Genomic DNA, 22,024 nt, shown 5'->3' with positions numbered 1-22,024 from the left:
GTGATTCTCCACCAAATAAATAACATTAGCTGACTTCTTTCCTGAGCTCCAAGTCTATATATCCAATTTTCTGTTAGATTTCTCCACCTGAATGTCCTGAAGATACCTTAAAATTAACTGTAGGCAAAACCGAAATCATCGTTCTGCCATCAAATCCATTTTCCTCCCAGATATATTTCCTATATTTAGTGGTAGCAAGCACTACCTGCACCTTCAGTGTGTCCTCTCATAACTCTTCCAGCTCTCACAGCCCTTACCTTTTCCCTGACCACTCATGTATTGAATTGGCTTCCCCCAGTTAGTTACTTGCTATTATATTAATCTATTCATTTCTACATGGAGTACAGGTAGTGGCTGATACCAAGGGCTCTGGAGCCAACACTACCTGAGTTCATATCTTAACTCTACCCCTTACTAGTCTTGCTACTTTGAAAAAGCTGCTTAATCTTCCTCTGCCTCAGCTGCAAACTATGTAATACTGCTTTTATGGGGATTAAATGAATTAATACACTTAAAGCATTGGGAGTAGTGCTTAGTAAATAATAAATAACTCTTTAAGGGTTTGCTGTTAATATTATCAGTTTCACAGCACATATTGCAATCAGTTATTATCTTGTATATTTTGTCTCTGCACTAGAATGTAAGCATTTTAGGTTCTAGGATCCCATCTGCTTGGTTCACTCATGTATCCCTATTACCTAGAACAGTGCTCTAGTATCCAGTCTGGAGATGGAATGAATGGAATATCTTTTCTCCTTTTCAGCTTTCACCTTTTGATTCTTTGTCTAAACCCTAGTCACTTTCCATCAAAACTTTCATTTTGTTTGCTAGAACAGGGTTAATCTATATTGTAGCTAAAATCATTCTCCCTGGCTTCTCTTAAAATGTGTTCCTCTATTACTCAAGCTTCCTGTTGCTCCTGGGATCAGTACTAAGTTTCTTCTTTTTCTTTTTCTTTTTGAGAGGGAGTCTCATTCTGTCGCCCAGGCTGGAGTGCAGTGGTGCGATCTCAGCTCACTGCAACCTCCGCCTCCCAGGCTCCAGCGATTCTCCTGCCTCAGCCTCCTGAGTAGCTGGGATTACAGGTGTGCACCACCACGCCCAGCTAATTTTTGTATTTTAGTAGAGACAGGGTTTCACCATGTTGGCCAGGCTGGTCTCAAACTCCTGACCTCAAGTGATTCACCCACCTCAGCCTCCCAAAGTGCTGGGATTACAGGCATGAGCCACCGCGCCCAGCCTAATACTAAGTTTCTAATCTTAATTTCAAATATATCCACATTTTTTGTTATTCTCATTTATTTTCAGGACATTTTTAATGAAAAATGTCATAAACAAAAAAGGAGCATTATAACACTCAGTACTGACCACTCAGAATTAACAGTTGCTAACCTTTTTTATATTGGCTGGAGATCTTTTTTTAAAATAAAATAATACAGATGTGATTTGAAGTCCCTTCTCCGTCTTACCCAATCCCTTTCATTTCCCTCTCCAGAGGTAATTACTAACATGAAATAGGTATATACTCTTCCCATCCATGCTTGTGTGGTTTTTAAATTTTTATATACGTTACATTATATGGTAGAGTTCATTCTGCTTTTTGACTAAACATTCTGAGATTCTTCTTTGGACTTATATTTGTACCTATAGTTTTAGTTCATTTCATTTTAATCGTTTCATGGTATCATGCAACATGAATATGCCACAGTTGTTTTTACTTTAAAAAGAAAAAAACAGTTTTCCTATTAATACAACATTTGGTCTTTCCCATTCTTTGCTTTTAAATAAAACAGTGCAGTGAATATTTTTGTACATGTCCCTTTATATAAGGCGTTTCCTTAGGGTGTGTCTACACCAGAAGTGGAAATGTGGAGTCATAGGATATGTGGGATTTAAAATTCATTTGATAGCACAAATTGTTTTCTAAAGTGGATCACAATGTATGAGAGGCCCAGTGTCTTCCCCATTTCTCCAGTCAGAATGCAGCACATTCGTGTAACACCTTGCCTCTCCATATAACTTTTTCCCTAAAAGTAATTTGTTTCATATAGTCTTACAAGACTCCACTAATTATTCTCTCTCATTCTTCAACTACCAAAAGTCTTTCCTTCTTGCTTATAATGTCCTCCTAAAATTATTATTTATATTTGTTGGTAAGTGTCATCATTAACCTCTTCATGGTTTAACGAACTCTTTTAGGTCAAGGGAGTTCATTCTCTTCACTCTTTTTAAATGTAACTGATATTCATTAAAGCTATAGTGCCTTGTGTGGTTATTTGGTAAATTTTTGTTAAATGACAGTAACTGTTTACAAATCACATGCACATTTAACATTTTGAAATGTCAGTGCTTATATTCTTGTTCAAGTGACTGACAAAGTGACTGCAAATGTGAATTTCCACTATTTCTAAATAGAGCATAAACAGTGCTCTTCGCCTTTCTTTCTAGAGGCATTTGACCAATTTGGTTGTGCCAATTTATAACCTCAGGGAGAACTTGATATGGGTTGCTTTTGTGCATTTGATTTTCTTTATAGATGTGCCTGCTTGGTTATATTTCTGTCTCTAAGAGAAAAAACATAACATCTTATCTATTGAAACAGGATTGGATAACTGGATAGTGATAAGGAAGCAACAACCCTTTTTTTTGGGCTTTGCCAAATTCTGTTCAGATAACATCAATAATGTAACTCTTTTTCCCCTAAATATTTTTGTGAAGAATATTTTTACCTATAGGAGCGAGATTTCTTTCCCACATATAAATTAACTTAAATGATTTTTAAATATTTTGTTAACCTAGAGTAAATTGACTTTTGTTGTGTGAAATTTGAGTATTTATTGTTGGGGCTACGGAAGTTTTCAGTTCTTTTGTGTTGTGAAACCAAAACTTAGACCCCAAGTATAATAAGTGATATTTTGAATTGTCAGTGTCAGTATTGCATTTTTGTTGTTAATACTTCCAACTAAAATTTTCACTAGAGAAACTACTTGTCTTTAGACTTCATATATACTAGTTTGCCTTTGAAAGTGTTGATCCTAATTCTGCCTTGCTTTGTTTCATAGAGGAAGGTACTTAACCATGCATATTTATCATTTGTAAGCTACTGCCTTCTCATTGTTCCTTAGCCACAAACTCTGAATCCTTATTGCCACCCAAGTTTGCATAGTTGGTACTCATCATCACAGGTGATAGGAGGATTGAGAGAAAGAAACAAAATGGTTATATAATTCCTGGCAGTTCTGATAGTTTGGTAGTGATTACTCCTGGTGACCATTAATACAAAGTTAATAGTACTATCTTCTTGTACACACACAAAAAATACATAGCTCCTCTTCATGTGAAAAGAATAAGTTTACTTTGTCTTAAGTCCAGTACAAAGGAGTTACCATGTCATAATTACTCTTGAAATGAAAGTGCTCCGTAAACACAAATTGCCCCTCTTCTTGGTACCTACAGATGATGATACAGTATTGCGGGTAAGAGCCTGAAATGGAGCACTAGTCTGTCCAGTTCAAATCCTGGTTTCCATACTTACTGGCTGTGTGATGTTGGACAAATTACTTGATTTTTCTATCTGCCTTAGTTTCCTAATCTGTTGTAGGACAGAGTGATAATAGGACATACTTCTTAGAACTGTTCTGTGAGTTTTAAATGAATTCATTATGAAAAATATTACCACAGGGCCAGGCACACATGGTAAATATATGTATTAGTATTTGGTTTTGATAGTAGTTGTTTGTATTCTTTTTTAGCTTACCTGTTCCGGTCATTCCCCCATCCTTTTCTTTCCTTTGATTTATAAGACCTTTGCTTTCAACATTTTGACCCTTTCATGTTGGAAATAGTTCATATGTATCATCTGCCTTTTGTTTATGTTCTATTTTATTATACAGGAATTTTAAAACTTTGTTCTAAGTTTTATAACTATTTACCTTTAATGGCTTCTAGATTTTGGTGTCACACTTGGGAAGGACTTTCCCACCCAAAAATTATAAAAAGATTTCCTATATATCCTTGTACATTCATAGTTTTACTTTTTTAAGGTTATGACCTTTAATTTTACCTGTAATTTCCTTTCATTTATGGTTTCAGGTAAGTGCCATCCTTTTTGTGCATATGTAAACATACATGTGGCGTTTCTCTGGTTATCTACCTGGTAGCACAGGAATTATATATAAGCACATCTCTGACTTGTCCCTAATAAATAGCATGTTGACAATTAGAATTTTTTTTTGAAGTTGAATATGAATTTTGAGCTCATATATCCATCTCTCTTAGGTTGACAAAGATTCTGAAAAATTCAGTTTTTAAATTTCAGTAATAGAAGGAACTGAGATATATACTTGAATGTCTATATTTTGTTCATTTTTTTCTCTAAGTTGTCTTCCTAAATTTTGTAAGTTCCTAAGTATCTTTCACTTACTGTACAACTATTTATTATATTAAGACAGTACATTTAATGGACTTCTAAATGTTGTGTTAGAGACATGATGTGCCATGTCTATCTTGTAGCTTTCTATACTTGACACCCACGTGCCCACACAACCTTTGGCAAACTGAGAAGTGTAGGCTTCATGGGTTTACCAAAAAGGGGTTTGTTTTTGTTTTTCCAGTGAGTACCAAAAGCTGAAACATCCCTTTTACTTGAAGATTTGGAGAGGGAAAACATTTTTATATCAAAGAAGTTCATTAGCTGGGCAAAGTGGCTCACACCTGTAATCCCGGCACTTTGGGAGGTTGGGACGGGGGATTACTTGAGCGCAGGAATTTGAGACCAGCCTGTGCAAAATAGCAAGACCCCGTCTCTACAAAAACAATTTAAAAATTAGCTGGGCATAGTGGTGGGCACCTATAGTCGCAGTTACTCAGGAGGCCGGAGTGGAAGGATAGCTTGAGCCTCAAAGGTCAAGGCTGCAGTGAGTCAGGATTGTGCCACTGAACTCCAACCTGGGTTACAGAGTGAGACCTTGTCTCTAAAAAATTAAAAATTAAAAATTAAACTAGTGCATTAATATTTTGGAGAAGAATACAAAGTTCATATGATTTTTTTTTTTTTTTTTTTTTTTGTAGAGATAGGGTTTGCTATGTTGCCTAGGCTTGTCTTGAACGCCTGGTCTCAGTGATCCTTCTGCCTCCACCTCCCAAAGTCCTGAGATTACAGGCCTGAGCCACTATACCCAACAGTTTGTATGAATTTTTAGTATTCAATTAGAAGCCTTCAAATGAGAGCCATACACAAAAATGCTAAGCCGCTTGTACACAGTGGTAGGCCTCCTGTCAGTCTACTGCTGTGTAGTGGTAGGGGTCAGGACACAGCAAATTTAGGCTCAGCCAACTGCTGATCTAAAGGGATTCTGACCAGAGAAGACAGCTAACATTTTTGGAGGGCCTGCCCTGGGAGAGAGGCTGTGGTCCGTGCTCTACATTTAAATCAGTCAGTCCTCACAACAAACCTAGAAGCTAGATATTCTTTTTTCCACTTTGCAGATCAGAAAACTGCAGCTCAGAGAGATTAAGTTATTTACCGAAAATATAACTAGCAGAGCTGGGATTTAAATTATCGTCTAATGCTAGTGCACTTCCCTTTCTATTGCCATTTCTATATGCCATTGACTCCTTCCCAGGCAATAACTGGTCATTTTCATTCTGAATCATTCATTATTTAGTCTGTTATCAAATGGTGTGGCATATTACCAAGTTTTGGTCACACATACTGGTTGTGTGACTTTGAAGAAGTCATTTGACTTCTAGGCAATAATAACGTGAATGCTGAATTACAATATTGGACTAGGTGGTCTCTCAGGTTCTTTGGGGTTTCATGGAACCTTGGGATCCTAAGAGGATCTTCTAAGGTGTTCACCTCTTCGGTTTTGCCTCTTCCTCACTCTCCCCTGCAGCTATTGCCTTATCTAGTACCTTATTTATTTCTTAAATGAATTAAAAACCTTGCTTTTATGGAATTACAAAATTAAGAGATTCATGATAAAATTGTAAAGTCACTTTACAAAGAACACAAATAATTTGGTTGCTTAGAGAATGCTGCCATCTTGTGTCTACCATTTTATGAGATAAAAAGCTAAAATGGAGAAAAAATACTTGAAGGATTTTTGTTTTGTTTTGTTTTTGGTGGAACTTAATCATTTGATGTAGTGGCTGGAGAATCTTGGTCAGATTGAGATGACACAGTATCAATTAAAAGTTTTTTGATATTTGTTTTTGATACCCCCTTTTCTATTATCCTTGTGTCAAACATTGTGAAATCAAAATGTGAAAAGTAACGTAAGGATATATCGGGTTCCAAGTGATTGTATTTCAAAATGGTTTTTGAAGAGTTAGTATAAAATGTGAGTTACTCTATAATGCATGCTTGGCTATCTTGGTATTAGGTCTCTTGGTGCTTAGATCTCATTATATGCATATATGTATGCTTAGTTATTTCACCTTAAAATGTACTATTCTGTTTATTGACAGCAAAATTGTCAAAGGACAATGGAAGAGGTAAATAATCTTTTTAGAGTTGTTTACTTGCTAGGCTATATTCATTCATACCGAATAAATATAAAATAAAACCGACTTCAAAAATATAACATGGAGAAAATTTTGTATTTGGGGATTTTTGTTTTGTTTTGTTTTCTTTTTGCTCTGCCATCCAGACTGGAGTGCAGTAGCATGATCATAGCTAACTGTAACCCCCAACTAAAACTATTCTCCCACCTCAACCTCGCAAGTAACTAGGACTGCAGGTGCACACCCCTACACCCAGCTAATTTTTTAATTTTTGTAGAGATGGGGTCTCACTGTGTTGCCCATGCTAGTCTTGAGCCCCTGGCCTCAAGTGATCCTCCTGCCTTGGCTTCCCAAAGTGCTGGGATTATAGGCACGAGCCACTGCACCCAGCCAACTTTTTTTTTTTTTTTTTTTTTAGAACAGACAATGTGGGTTTCATTAAAAATGTTAAATGGCTTGTTATTTTTGTTTTATTTTTTCTTTTGTATTTTTAAAAATCTAGAATGTTATTACTGTTCAAAATTACAGTCTTAAGTCCATAGAGTTACACAGCTCTAGAAGAGAACTCTAAAAATGATGGTTCTTGGAGTTAAAGTGTTTCTGATTATGATCTTTTTTCTCTCTCTTTATCTATAGATACTATCTCAATTATAACCCTGACTGCATTGTAGCTTCTCAGTACATATCATTTTCTTTCCTCTTCTCTCTTCTGCTTTTAACTAATCAATCCTCTCGGCCTCAGTGACTTATTCAGGTTCACAAAGCTAATATATGTTAGAATTCATTGTTACTCAGTGTTCTGACTTTCGTTTAGGAAAATAATGTAATAAAACAACTGACAGTAATATTTTTAATTTCTCAGTTTCATGTGGAGTGTTCCATTTCCCTTGGCCATTTTGTTAAAATGGTTTCTTTTGTTTTCATTTTAGGCCACGGAAAGGTATGATATATTTGATCCAAGACAGTCCATTCCAGTCCAGGAATCTACAGTGGTGACAAGGACATGGGACTCCTCCTGCCAGATTACAGATGGTTCACTACAGTTGACATCCTGGCTGACAACTGTGAAAAAGAACCTTGGATTATTTTATTTTATTTTTGTGGGACACCACAATCCCAAATCCAAAGGACGCATCAGGTAATGCTTCCCTGTCATTCAGAAAAACATATTTTTCTTACAAAATCTCACCTATAAAAAGCAAGAAGCCAGTGTCTTAAGTAACTTCACCACCCTCTCCCTACTTTGCAGCTGTTTGTTTTCGGAATGAACCAATTAACTTTTGTATGGGTTATAATTAAGGAAGACATGGTTTTTTTTTTAATTCAGTTCAGTCTGTCTGTGACTTTAAGACCTACTTCTCTTTGGCTTTTTTAACTTTTGAGCTGTATTTATCAATTCCTAAAATCCATTTATTTATGTATTTATTGAGATGGAGTCTCACTCTGTCACCCAGACTGGAGTGCAGTGGCGCGATCTTGGCTCACTGCAACCTCCACCTCCCAGGTCCAAGCAATTCTCCTGCCTCAGCCTCCCAAGTAGGTGGGACTACAGGCGTGCAGGCACGCGCTACCATGCCCAGCTAATTTTTGTATTTTTAATAGAGATGGGGTTTCGCCATGTTGGCCAAGCTGGTCTCAAACTCTTGGCCTCAAGTGATACACCTGCCTCAGCCTCCTAATGCACTGGGATTACAGGTGTAAACCACTGCACCTGGCCCTAAAATCCATTTAGATTGCAAAACATTCTTTCAGGAAATGAACTTTTGAATTTTTCAAATTGATATAGAGAAAATAAGTTTCACTGGTTTCCCCCCCCCCACAAGATTTTATTACGAAAATTTTCAGAAATATAGAAAAGTTGAAAGAATTTTACAGTGAACATCCCTATAACCACCCCTTGATTTCACCAGTAACATTTTAGCATACTTGCTATAACCTATATCTGTCTATCCCTCTATATATCAATCTGTTCATTTTTTTTAAAGATGCATTTCAGAATAAGTTGTTTATATCAAGTTCTGCCATTATTGGGTTTTTTTGTTTGTTTTGTTTTGTGACAGAGCCTCACTCTGTCACCCAAGGTGGAGTCTAGTGGCGTGATCACAGCTCACTGGAACACACGCCTTTTGGCTTCAAGCAATTCTTGTGCCTCAGCCTCTTGAGTAGCTGTATTATAGGCATGCACCACCATGCCTGGCTAATTTTTGTATTTTTAGTAGAGTCTGGGTTTTGTCACGTTGCTCAGGCTGGTTTTGAACTCCTGAGCTCAAGCAATCCGCCCACCTTGGCCTCCCAAAGTTCTGGGATTACAGTCGTGACCCACTGCAGCCGGCCAAGTTCTGCTGTTTTTATTACATTTTTTGCAGCTTAAAATGAGTGCTATCTTTAGCTTAATCTCTGATACATTAATCCAGTGTGAAACCAGTAATTTTCTTAAACTCACTAATGACATGAAAATATATTGGAATCTTATGTATTTGATTTCCTGTGGATTCCATATTCTAGAGTGCCTGGATAATGTGTTGTTTGGCATTGAGTCACTTAATTCAGGAGAGTTTTCAATGCTTTCTTCATATTGCTGAACATATTTGTTAATCCAGATTTACAAGTGTATTTTGTAATAGAATGTTACTGTTTATTTTTAAATTATTTCCTTTTGGAAATATTTCAGGGTAATTTAAGAAATTTGGAATTTTAGGAATCCAGATGAAAAAGCTATTATAGGTATCCCTTTGGAGAAAAAGATTTCTAATGTCTTCTAAATACACATATATTATTCTCCAGCCATTACCTTCTACCTTGATCTGGCTCAGTCCTTAATGTTTCTTAAGAATTGCCACAAGTATATGTGCATCAAAATCACTCCATATTCTTTTTTTAAATGTAAAAAAAACACACTTATGTGTTAGCAATAGGGTCTTGCTATGTTGCCCTGGTTGGCCTCCGCCTCCTGGACTCAAGCAGTCATCCTGCCTGACTCCCAAGTAGCTGGGACTACAGCTGGGTACCACTGTGCCTGGCTCACATACTTTCTATAGCTCTTTTCTCACTGTATTGTGATCTTTTTTTTAATTTGGATGTATCTAGCACAAAATTATATACTCCTTGAAATCAAGAATTTTGTTCCTGTCTATATTCAACATTATTTGTGGAACATAACAGACAGTAGGTCAGTATCATGCAGTAACTGAATGTAAAAAAGTTTCAAACTGTATTAATTTTTTTTTCTTAAGGCTTCAAGCTCCCTGTAGAATTCGAAAATAACCTTTTCTAATGAGGATGTCTGATACTGTTACTGTAAAAGATGAAACTGCAACAATGAAGGATTTGGAGGCAGAAGTGAAAGATACAACCAGAGTTGAAAATCTTATAAAATCAGAAAACTATGGGAAGATTTTGGTAGAGAAGAATGAACATTGTATTGAGAACAATATAGATTTGCAGGTAAACAGGAATTTTTCTCTGGCTACAAATACTAAATATTCAGTATATATTTATGTTTATTTTCATACAAAACTCACTTCTCAAAATTCTAAAAGGGTAAGTTGACCCTTCGTGACATGCTTACTAGCTGGTTTTGGAGCCACTTGGATTAGCTTGCTGTGAGTCTTAACTTGGCTTGTATCATGTAATATACTTATTTTTATTTGTATGTGGCTAGTGCATTTTTATTGGCTTTCTACTTTCTCATTCCACCCTTTTCCTAATTACCAGTGCTGTGAGAGTTTTGAACTCTCACAGTTAAATTTTGAGTTTAACCTAAGAGCTCTTAAAGGAAAGACAAATAGAATAGAATAAAACTGCAGACGAACTATTGGCAAAAACAGCCCTCGGGGGGTTCCTCAGTCACTCAACCTGACTGACAAAAAAGATTGTGGGCCCGGGGGAAGTTAATGCTTTTAATGCTGTGCATATATAATGACTTAGAGCTAGCCACTGAGAAGGCTTCTAATTCCAGGCATAAATGGAAATTGAGTTGATTAACAAATTGAAGATAGGTAAAAATGGTCCCAAGTAATAGCATTTCTAGTACTATTCATTTCTTTGGTAAGGTTTTCCAGTTATCTATTTTCTCAGAATGAAGGGCTAACACTTTTAAACAATTTATTTTATTTTATTTTATTTTATTTTTTTGAGATGGAGTCTCTCTCTGTCGCCCAGGCTGGAGTGCAGTGGTGTGATCTCGGCTCACTGCCGCCTCCCTCTCCTGGGTTCAAGCAATTCTCCTGCCTCAGCCTCCCGAGTAGCTAGGACTACAGGCATGCACCCCCATACCCGGCTAATTTTTCTATTTTAGTAGAGATGGAGTTTCACTGTGTTGCCTAGGCTGTTCTAGAACTCCTGAGCTCCGGCGATCCGCCCACCTCGGCTTCCCATAATGCTAGGATTACAGGCACAAGCCATCGCACCTGGCCCACAATTTTTTTTTTTAATATCTCATCATTTATCAGTCAGGAAACGAAGCAAGGCTTGGGCTGAGTGAATTTTCTATTCTACAAGGTATCCAAAGAGGTCCTTTGTTGGCATTTAACAGGCCGGTGGACTTGGTCTGGAGCATCCTGGATTGCTTCTCGCACCTCTCTGGCACCTAGGTAGGCAAGGCTGCAGTCCTGGGCTCAGGTAGAACTAGAAGCACCTATTTATGGCTCCTCCAACAAGGTGGGTCCAAAGTAGTCAGACTTCTTATGTGGCAGCTCAGGGGTCCCAGAGAGAATGTTCCAAGAAAGCCAAGCAAAGCTGCAAGGTTTCTTTTGACATAGGCCCAGAAGTTCCAGAACGTTACTTCAGCTGTCTTCTTTTGATGACATAAGTCAATAAAGCCAGGCCAGAGGATGGGGAATTAGACCCTACCTCTCAGTAGGAAAGAATTTGTAGCCACCTTTAAGCTACCACAAAAAGTTATTCAAAAAAAAATTGTTTAGGCTGGGAGCGATGGCTGTAATCCCAGCACTTTGGGAGACCGAGGTGAGTGGATCACAAGGTCAGGAGATCGAGACCATCCTGACCAACATGGTGAAACCCTGTCTCTAGTAAAAATACGAAAAATTAGCCAGGCATGGTTGCACGCACCTATAGTCCCAGCTACCAGGGATCCTGAGGCAGGGGAATCACTCGAACCCGGGAGGCAGAGGTTACAGTGAGCCAAGATCGCACCACTGCACTCCAGCCTGGTGACAGAGCAAGACTCCATCTCAAAAAAAAAAAAAAAAGAATTAAAAAAAAAGTTTAACAATGTTTTAATTTTGCTTTGCAATTAAAGAATTCTATTTTTGGAGAAAATAGTCTATCATTCTATATGCTAAAGACTTTGAAGGCTATAAGCCAAAAAGTATAGCTTCACTTTTTTTTTCTTTTGTGTTTTCTTTTTTAGCTTCACTTTTTTAAAGTAAAGAAGCCTGGTTTTTTTGGGTGGGGGGCGGGGTTTTTTTGTTTTTTGTTTTTTGTTTTTTGTTTTTAAGACAGAGTCTCGCTCTGTCACCAGACTGGAGTGTAGTGGCGCAACCTTGGCTTACTGCAGCCTCCACCTCCCGGGTTCAAGCAATTCTCCTGCCTCAGCCTCCCAAGTAGCTGGGACTACAGGCGTGCGCCACCATGCTCAGCTAATTTTTGTATTTTTTTGTAGAAACAGGGTTTCACCATGTTGGCCAGGATGGTCTCGATCTCTTGACCTCGTGATCCACCTGCCTCAGCCTCCCAAACTGCTGAGATTACAGGCGTGAGCCACCGCTGCTGGCCAAGAAACCTGTTTTTAAAGGTTTTCTCATTCTTTTGTTCAGTCAAAAACTGTCTTTTTTCCCTATTATGTACCAGACACCAGGTTAGACAGTGATAGCAATTCCTCCAGCAATAAAAAAAGCATTTAGGCCCCACTTATAGTCAAGTGGTAATCATCTAAGAAATTGGGAGAAATAACATATTTTTTTCCCAGTCATTTTTACTAATAGCACTTTCTAGAACAACAAAAAATTGCCATACCTGTAATCAGTACACTCGGTGATGACAGCATGCCAGTGTCCTGATTGCATCAGAGAAAATCTGCTAAAATTCTAGTGCATTTGTGATTGAAATAATAAAATACTTCATTTTAGCCTCTTTTCTACACCTAATATTTCTTTTCCTAGATCATGCTTATCAACAAGTCATTAATTTGGGTTATTGCATTTCCTACCATGTCTATTATGTTGCCCTTGGCAGTAAGCCACAAGAACATTCTGATGACCACTTTTGCATCATGGCCCAGTTGTTTGTAGTATAAGAAAATTTCCCACATTACCCAAACCATTTATTGAAAAATCTCTTCTTTACCAAGGGAATACCATAGTAAACAAACATGGGTATGGTCTTTGACCTCGTTTCCTATAGCATAGCGACTGTAACGATTTGGAAGGAGGGAAAAAGAGAATGTGAGAATTTATTTTATGTTAATCTGGTGAATGCCATATTCATTGTTTATTGAAGTATTTATTAATAATTTACTATATGGGCCGGGCGCAGTGGCTCACGTCTGTAATCCCAGCACTTTGGGAGGCCAAGGTGGGCGGGTCACAAGGTCAGGAGTTCGAGACCAGCCTGACCAACATGGTGAAACCCTGTCACTACTAAAAATACAAAAAAATTAGCTGGGCATGGTGGCACACGCCTGTAATCCCAGCTACTTGGGAGGCTGAGACAGGAGAATCACTTGAACCCGGGAGGCGGAGGTTGCAGTGAACCGAGATCACGCCACTGCACCCCAGCCTAGGTGACAGAGCGAGACTCCGTCTCAAAATAATAATAATAATAATAATAATAATAATTTACTATATGTACGAATATTGACCCTGCTTTGAGCTTTTGAGGCCCAAAATGCTTTCATCCAAGGTGCCTGGCAAGGGGTGTACAGTTGAGATACCTTGTATAGAACAGATTTAATTAATGGAAATTGGGAATTGGAAATAGATAAAACTGGAAAATTGGTTTCTTCTGTGTTTTCATTTAAAATATTGTAAAACAAAGTTAACTGTTTTAAGCATCAACAGGGAATAAGTGTTTTGTTTTAAAAAGTCTGGTTAATACAGAGTTACTTTTAACTTAATGTGGAGTTAACTATTCTAACATACTACCAGATATTTCATCTTCCTTTGGTACCTCTAAGGTACTGCCTAAAGGTTGTCATCTTAAATAGCAACTGCTGTTTTTCACTCATAAGTTTGGATGTATGTAGCAAATAATGTAGGTTTTCTATTGAGATTTTTGGATAAACTATTATTTTTTCTAATAGAGTGATAAGATATTCTCTACTTTGCTCTCATTCTGAAAATCAGCTACCATGAATATTATAACTTACGTCTGTTATCTTGCTTCAGCATAGTAATATTTAAAGTGATTAAAGGAAACAAATGTTTACCTTCCAAAAGATGCATTCATTTCATTCATTTATATAAAAAAACTGCACGTTTAATATATACATTTTGAGTGAAGTCATTGTTAATTAAGGGATGTTACAGCCCCTTTTGTACTATGAAGAGACTTTATGATTTTCTTTCTGTTAAGGGTAGTATTTACATAAAAAATAATTTCATCAAACCAGAGAGAGGCCAACAGACATTACATGTCATCTCAGGTGGTTCCAAGCAGAGATTATCTCAGAGAGCTCTTTGACCATTTAATTTATAAATAATTCTACTTGTGTTTTCTTTCTACTTTTACTAGTTTTCTCTTTCCACTTTTAAAAAATGTTGTGTTTCTTATTCAGGGTTTTGTTTTGGACTGTAATCTTTTATAGAAATTTTAGGATTACTTTCATAAAAATTTCTTAATACTTCAGAGCTAATTCAAGAAATCTGTGTGCATTAACGTCAGGAAGTTAACTTTCCCACATAATTGCCTTGGAGTTGTTCTGAATTGTTGATTATGGTCTCAAATAATTATCTGACAGGTTTTTGGTTAGGAATTTTTCTGCTGCCACACACTGTTCCTGTTGAGAATGTAGAGGTACATTTCGGACTTTATATTTTTATGAAACATTTGGAAGGTTGGGGTGGTGGATGCCAGGTTTCTAAATCCAGAAAAATGTATTTTGTTAGACTATGAGTATCCCTAATCTTTAACATGGGTTAATTGGATGGTGGGGAGTATTTGCTTTGATTTCCTGTGTATAACTCACTGATGGGTCTCCATTGTTTGATTTTCTTCGCGGATAGGTTTTTCAGATTACAATTAGTCTAAATTAGCCTGGTGCGGTGGCACATGACTGTAATCCCAGCACTTTGAGGGAGGCTAAGGCAAGCGGATCGCTTGAGCTCGAATTCAGGACCAGCCTGGGCAACATGGCGAAACCCTGTCTCTACCAAAAAAAATAAAAAAATTAGCTGGGTGTGGTGGCATGCACCTGTAGTCCCAGCTACTCAAGAGGCTGAGGTGGGAGAATTGCTTGAGCCAGGGAGATCGAGGTTGCAGTGAGCTGAAACCATGCCACTCTACTCCAGCCTGGGTGACAGAGTGAGACCCTGTCTTAAAAAAAAAAAAAAAAAATTTTTAAACTTAGAGTAAATTATTTGTGTTGATTTTTACAGTCATTTATTTTAAATATAAAATTCAGAACTCTGTGCTCTGCTTATTAAAGGTTCAAACTCAACTTTCCCATTCTTTTACAGTTGTATCTTTGTACTTAACAAACAGCTTGTCCAGGGATGTTCATCTGTATACATGTGTATATGCACACAATTCAAAACATATTTGGGAACAGTTCAAACAATGCCTCTCCCTCACATTATTATTAACAATAGGATAGGGAGTCCACATTGTGTTGGTAACCCTTGTCATGGAGAAAATAAGAGAGCTGATTTTTGTTAAAAACTAGGCCTTGTGTGCCAGAGTCAATGAATAGCTCTGACATACGTGAGTCAATTTTCCATGCACAGAGTTGGCTAAAGTACATGTTTTGTATATTGTTTCAGTAGTAAGTCCTTCAGTAATCAAGATGAGACTCTTATGTCTTGTATCCTTCAAGTTAATTCCAGTGCATTTCTTTAAAAGAGGTTTGGGCAAGAAAGCAATGAATCTAATAAGGCTATCAGAAAAGTTCAGAACACAATGCCACACTTCTTCGACAATGAAGGCAGTACATAACAAATTCCCTCATTTGCTTGGAAAGTATTGATGAAACAATTAACTTATTTCATTAATCTGTTAAGAAATGAAGTATTTTTTTAAAGGACTGAATAAAAGTCTCTTTATATAAAATCATTCAAATAATAATCTTAGCTATTTCCTGTTTGTCAAACAAAGATTAAAAGCATGTATGTGGCCAAGCGTGGTGGCTCCTGCCAGCACTTTGGGATGCCGAGGCAGGAGGTTTACCTGAGCCCAGGACTTTGAGACCAGCCTGGACAACACACAAAGACTTTGTCTCTACAAAAATAAAAATAAAAAAAGTATTCATGCGTCACGGTACATACCTGTAGTCGCAGTTGTTTGGGAGGCTGAGGTGGGAGGATGACTTGAGAGTTCAAGGCTGCAGTGAGTTAGGATTGCACCAGTGCACTCCAGCCTGGGCAACAGAGTAAGACCTGTCCCTTAAAAAAAAATAAAATTAAAAAAAAAAAAAAAAAAAAGGATGGCTGGGCACGGTGGTTCACGCCTGTAATCCCAGCACGTTGGGAGGCCGAGGCAAGCAGAATGCTTGAGTCCAGGAGTGTGAGACCAGTTGGGGCAACATGGCAAATCCCCATCTCTACAAAAAAACACAAACAATTAGGCATGGCGGCTACTCTGGAGGCTGAGGTGGGAGGATCATCTGAGTCCAGGAGGTCAAGGCTACAGTGAGCTGTGATTGCACCACTGGACTCCAGCCTGAGTGACAGAGTCAGACCCTGTCTCAGAGAAAAAAAGATATATGTAATGTACCTAGTACATAGAGCCTAGCAAATGGTAGGTGCTATTAACAATGTTATAATTGTTACTATTAGCAATAACACGATTCTATGGCCTCTCAAAAATTTGTCACTTTATTGTCATGCAAGATTTTTTCTTTAGTAATAAAACAGAGTAAAACTTACTTTTAACATAACCTCCCCACATTTTCAGTACAGTAGTTTTAATTCTATTAAGTTCTGTATCTGTATGCTGTATTTTTACTGTTTTTTATTAACATTGAATGAGTTCAACTTTTTAAAACTTATGATACATTTTCCATAGTATATTTTTATAATTATTTCTAGGATTTGGTACTCTTTCTACTGAACTTGGGTCATATGCACATATGGTAGTTCTTTTAAGCACATTTACTTTTCACGGTGCTTTCTTGTGCTGTGTAAAGATGTTGGCTACATCTTGTAGATGTAGAAATGCTTTTGCATACTTACCGTTTGTACTTCTTTGGATAATTTTCATGTACATCACCAGTAGGATGGGATGATCCTGTATCTTCATTTATTACAAGGAATAACTATAAACCAGATAGTTTGTGACTTTCTCCACATACTTTTCATTAGAATCTAAGAGTTAGGCCTTTGAGTATTTAACTCTGTGCTTTATGGCTCGAAAGATTAAATGTTAAAAACAAATTAGTGATTGTGTTTAGTTTATTGATTTTTAAAATAGCTCTCCCACCTCAGAGAACTTTGTATTTTTCATTTATTCCAGTAGAAATTAGCATCCTGGCATCCATTATTTTTACTGCCCTGACCTTAACTAGACATGGAATATTTTAATTCATTATCTTCCTTACAATTGCCACTAATCTTTACTATTACCTAGAAAAGTACTGAGAATTCGTAACCTCTTCAAGGTGTTTTGAGTCTGGTTGAAAGGGTGTAACCATTATAATTTTTCTTCATAACAATTATTAATTACAAAGAGAAAATTATTCCTATTTTTTAAATGTCAGATTTTCTTAGTTGAGTGATATTTAATTGGTTATTTTTGTGCTAATACATATATAACTCATAAGGATTGCTCTGTTTTTTTCAGTTCTCCAAATTCTAGTAGCTGGTAACTCTGACAACGTATTAGTATCAATTTCAAACTGAAATTCTATTAGGGATGTTTCATATTCTGCACCCATTTTTTCGCCTAGTTCCTGTCTTATACTTCAGTATAAAACAATGTAAATTATAAATTGGGGACTTTGTCCCTAAACCTTCTAAATTCTAATTTAAATAGCATTTCTCTGGACTAATACAGGTCTATTAAACAAGCTGCTAAATTTTTGCTGTGACAGTGAAATTCTGCTAAGGGTGAAAAGTGTGCTCTAAATAATAAAATCCACTTTTAAAATAATTACATATCAAATAGAGGGAATTGCTACTTAAAGCCAAATCTGGCTGCCAAGTAGATTACAAAAATATGAAATAAAATGTTTACTTTAATAAACAACTTGTTTTCTCTGCTTTGTTATGTATGTATGGCATATTTTCTAGTACATATAATTTCTATTTGCTGTTTGAAAGGAAATCAAAATAAATTATGTTATTGAACAATGCCACTTTAGCAATTTATGGTTTACTTATATAGTAGTGTATTAGTTTTCTATTGCTGCATAAAAATTACCACAAACATAGAGGCTTAAAAGACAACACCCATTATCAGCTCACAGTGGGCCCAACTGTGTTGTCCGCTTAGAGTTCTATGAGGTCAAAGTCAGCCAGGCTGGGCCCTTTTCTGAACGCTTTGGGAAAGAATTTGCTTCAAGGCTTATTCCAGTTGTTGACACACCTTAGTTCGTTGAAGCTGTAGGTCTGAGGTCCTGTTTTTTGGCTGGTTGTCAGTAAAGGCCACTCTGTTCTGAGAGGCTGCTCATAGTCCTCCTTACATGGCCCCTCTATCTTCAAAGCCATCAACGATACGTCAAGTCCTTCTCACGCTTTAAATCTCTCTGACTTGCCCCCGTGCTCCCACCAGAGAAAAGTTTGAGCTTTTATAGGGCTCATTTGATTGAATCAGACTCACCTGAATCTTAAATTGTATCTTAAGGTCAGCTGGCTTGGAGCTTAGTTAACAAATGCATAAATCCAGCAGGGTATGGTAGTTCACACCTGTAATTCCAGCACTTTAGGAGGCCAAGGCGGACTGCTCAGTTGAGGTCAGGAGGTTGAGACCATCCTGGCCACCCAGCGAAACCCTGTCTCTACTAAAAATACAAAAATTAGCTGGGCATGGTGGCAAGCGCCTGTAATCCCAGCTACTTGGGAGGCTGAGGCAGGAGAATTACTTGAACCTGGGAGGCGGAGGGTGCAGTGATCCAATATCACGCCACTGCACTCCAGCCTGGGCGACAGAGTGAGACTCAGTCTCAAAAAACAAAAAAGCAAAATCCTTTCTTAGCAGTACCTTGATTTGTGTTTGATTAAATAACCAGTGGATGGGAATCTTGGGTGCCATCTTTAGAATTCTGTCTACCTCAGGTAGAATTTAATCCACAATAAAGTTTTTTAAAATATATTAATTGCACTGGACTAAGATTCTGAAGATATGGGGTGCTGTTTGACTTTAGTAACTGATTCTGGACTGTGAGGTCTTTAAGACCAGGAACTATGTCTTATTCATCTTCATAGCTCTAGTGCCTAGCACAGTATCTGGTGTACAGCAGGAACCTAAAACATGTTCGTTAAATGAAGTCAAATTAAGATAATTTTACTTCTCTGTATCTTCCTTTATCTTTTCCTCATTTTCATCAAAGCCTCCTTGTAGATTAAAAGTGAGATAAATACATGTGTAAGTCTATGAATATTCTCAAGCATTACAATAGGGACAATATACAGCACCCCCATTTTATAGACTTTTTTTAAATTAGCATTTGTTAGATTAAGTAATTTTTCTTAATCTCATCGCTAATAAGCAGAGGCAGCACATTGGTTTTCTGACATGGTCAGTTCCTAACCTTTAATAATCGATTACATTTATGACACACTTTAGAGTTTTCAAAGCCCCTTTGTTAGCTACGCTTTCACTGAATCCTTTCAAGAATCCTGTGAATTAGTGCAAGTAGTATGAACTTTTAGACAGATAAAAGTAAACTGAAGTAATTTGACCATGGTTACCCACTAATAAGAAGCAAATTCAAAAATTTAAGTCCAGCTTTTCTGCATATGAATACAGGATTTACATTGACAGTTAATGACCCCTTTCATTTTAGAATTTTTAATAGAAGATTTTATACCAATGATACTTAAAATTACAAGAGATTAAAGCAGAGGACTGGGAGTAAGTCACAAATTATTTTCCCTTCTGCTTCTTCAGAACTCATTTAGGTATGTGCATTTTCATAGTATTCACCTGTTGCTTTTCTCTCTCTTTTTTTTTTCCTGTAATCCCTAGATGGTGGCATCTACCACCTAGACTGGATGGTAGTACAATTTATTTTACTTTTATTGTTAGATGTGAGTTATGGGTAATTAGAAATCCTCTTGAACAAGTTAGAGAGTAGGTAAAAACAGAAGACAATACCAACATGCAGAAGACCTCTTAGGCGGCACTGCCATATTCATGTGTGTGCACACATGGTATTTTCTTCTGTATAAGAAACAAAGTCATTTTTCTTTTATTTTTTCTATTTTCCTTTTGTTGTTCTGTAGTTTGTGTAATCTAGGGTTAAAATCCCAAGAATACAGTGCTTTTTAATCTTGAAGAACTTTTGGCTCAAAATGGGAGCAGGACATACTGCTACTGTAGACTCTTGTTTCTGTTGACTCTACAAGGAAGGCCTTTTTGAAATAAAATGATGGGTTTTTTTTTTTTAATGTAAAGCATACTAGTCTGGATATTAAGGATTTTGTATCTGTTTTATGTTTGTTACCAGACTGTCTCCCTCATGTTAAGAAGTAAAAATGATAGATACTTTGGCCATGTACTATTTGGTGTTGGGTTTGGGGAGGAAAATTGGAAGAAAGTAGAAGGAAAGAGTGTTTAAAACCTATCTGGCTCTGGTTCACAGGTGCTTCAGCTGGTTTCCCAAACCAAAGCTTGTATCACAAACTTGAGTTAGTTTGCCTTACCGCGTTCTCCAATCATGTGACTGATGGTCGGCCTATCAGTCATGCTGGACATCCGTATTGGAAGTCTGCCCTTTTTTCTTCCTTTCTGCTTCATTGCCTCACCTCAGACCTGATGAATAGGTTTCTATCACTAATAAACTGGTGGTGTACTTTATACAGTGTTGAAACACCTCAGTAGATTTGTGGTTGGACTCTGACTTACTGTGCATTTGAAACATTAAGTTTGGAACTTTTCTGAGTTTATCCACCTTTAACTGCTGGTTTTTGTGTGTGTTCTTTTTCCTTAACCTTGGCTAAACTATAATATGTTGTAAAATAATGAAGTATATTTTATTTCACTACCAAGAAGTCACCATATAAGTTCCATTGTACTCAATTAACACAGAAATTGTGGCCATTTGCTGATTTAAAGAAAAATGCCTAAGAAAGAAAAATAATAATAAAAATGCCAACCTATCAGGATTTTAAAGAAACTTCTGCAAGTGTGCTTCTGGGAGGAATCAGTACTCCTTTACTGAAACCAACTTTGATTTCCTCACTTTTCATACTTTATGCACAGTTAGTTTTTCTGTGGTTTAGGACTATGAATTAAGAAGCAAATTTTCTGTTTCAGTATGAAATTTAATACAAATCTTTCTTGTATGTTCAGCGGCCATTGCAGTCATTTGGACAGACAGGAAAAAGGTCTAAGGTATAGTAAATATTTTGGTGTGCTGGCATGCCAAGGGCCTTCCTTCATGCTTGATGAATCCTTGTTTTCATATAGCACTACATTCAGTTTAGTTCTTCCATATTTTATGGGGGGCAGAAAGCTTATTTTGTTTTATTTGGGATTTTTGTCTTGCCTAGTCGCTTTTGTGCATTGCTTTTTTTATCTTGATGGTTCTTTATCTGTAGAGAAAATCGCTTTCTCACCATTTTTGGGGATATGAAGTTGGAATTATTCCCATTCTTTCTATTGCTATAATTTTCAAAACTGCAAATGTTTGTGTTCCTTCTTAACAAAGGCCTTTAGTAGTGTTTAATGATATATTTAACTTGCACATTTCATCTACTGTTATACATGGCAGAAACTATAAAGAAACTTAGAAACTCTTTCTAGGGGGCTTTTGGATATGCCCTAGATTTCTGAAATGTAGTGTTAATTATAAATACTTCTCTTTAGTCAAGCTCAAAGTTAAAGCTAGTTCGGAGCCTTGCAGTGTGTGAAGAATCTCCACCACCCCCTGCACCAGAGATATCACAGGAGAACCAGGTAAAAAAGCAAAACAAATGTTATTTCAAGACATGGTGGAACTGGAGAATTTTTGTATATGATTTAAGTTGTGTTTGTTATATTTGTTTTATTTTGACTAAATGAAACTTATTCAATAATACTTGGCACCCAAGAGATATATGAAAAGTTAGAAAACCTCTTTGCTTCAATCTAAGCCTTAGAGCAATTATTTCTCTTCTGGAAGAACTTAGGAATCATGTAATTAATTAGGAATGTGGCTTTAAGAAAGTTATAAATTAATTTTTATAAAGTTAAAAAATGTTGG

The 22,024-nt window shown here is 36.9% G+C and overlaps 1 protein-coding gene across 50 annotated transcripts in view; it reads left to right on the top strand.

The window, feature by feature from the left end:
* R3HDM1 (R3H domain containing 1) overlaps positions 1-22,024 on the top strand; it is a 190,251-nt gene that overhangs the window by 59,114 nt on the left and 109,113 nt on the right. For 26 of the 50 annotated variants that reach the window (XR_008624484.2, XM_055108526.2, XM_063595168.1 and 23 more), the window contains exons 2-5: positions 7,437-7,645; positions 9,741-9,951; positions 21,133-21,174; positions 21,649-21,738. Coding sequence is in view for 49 of the 50 variants with exons in the window: in XM_055108526.2 (XP_054964501.1) it covers positions 9,781-9,951; positions 21,133-21,174; positions 21,649-21,738 (303 nt within the window). In the remaining variant the exon portion in view is untranslated. The remainder of the gene's footprint in view (positions 1-7,436; positions 7,646-9,740; positions 9,952-21,132; positions 21,175-21,648; positions 21,739-22,024) is intronic. The other 24 variants (XM_055108515.1, XM_055108508.1, XM_063595166.1 and 21 more) reach the window with 2 other exon arrangements.

Source organism: Pan paniscus, chromosome 13, assembly GCF_029289425.2.
Source record: "Pan paniscus chromosome 13, NHGRI_mPanPan1-v2.0_pri, whole genome shotgun sequence".
Taxonomy (NCBI): Eukaryota; Metazoa; Chordata; class Mammalia; order Primates; family Hominidae; genus Pan; species Pan paniscus.
This window is presented reverse-complemented; position numbering and strand designations above follow the sequence as displayed.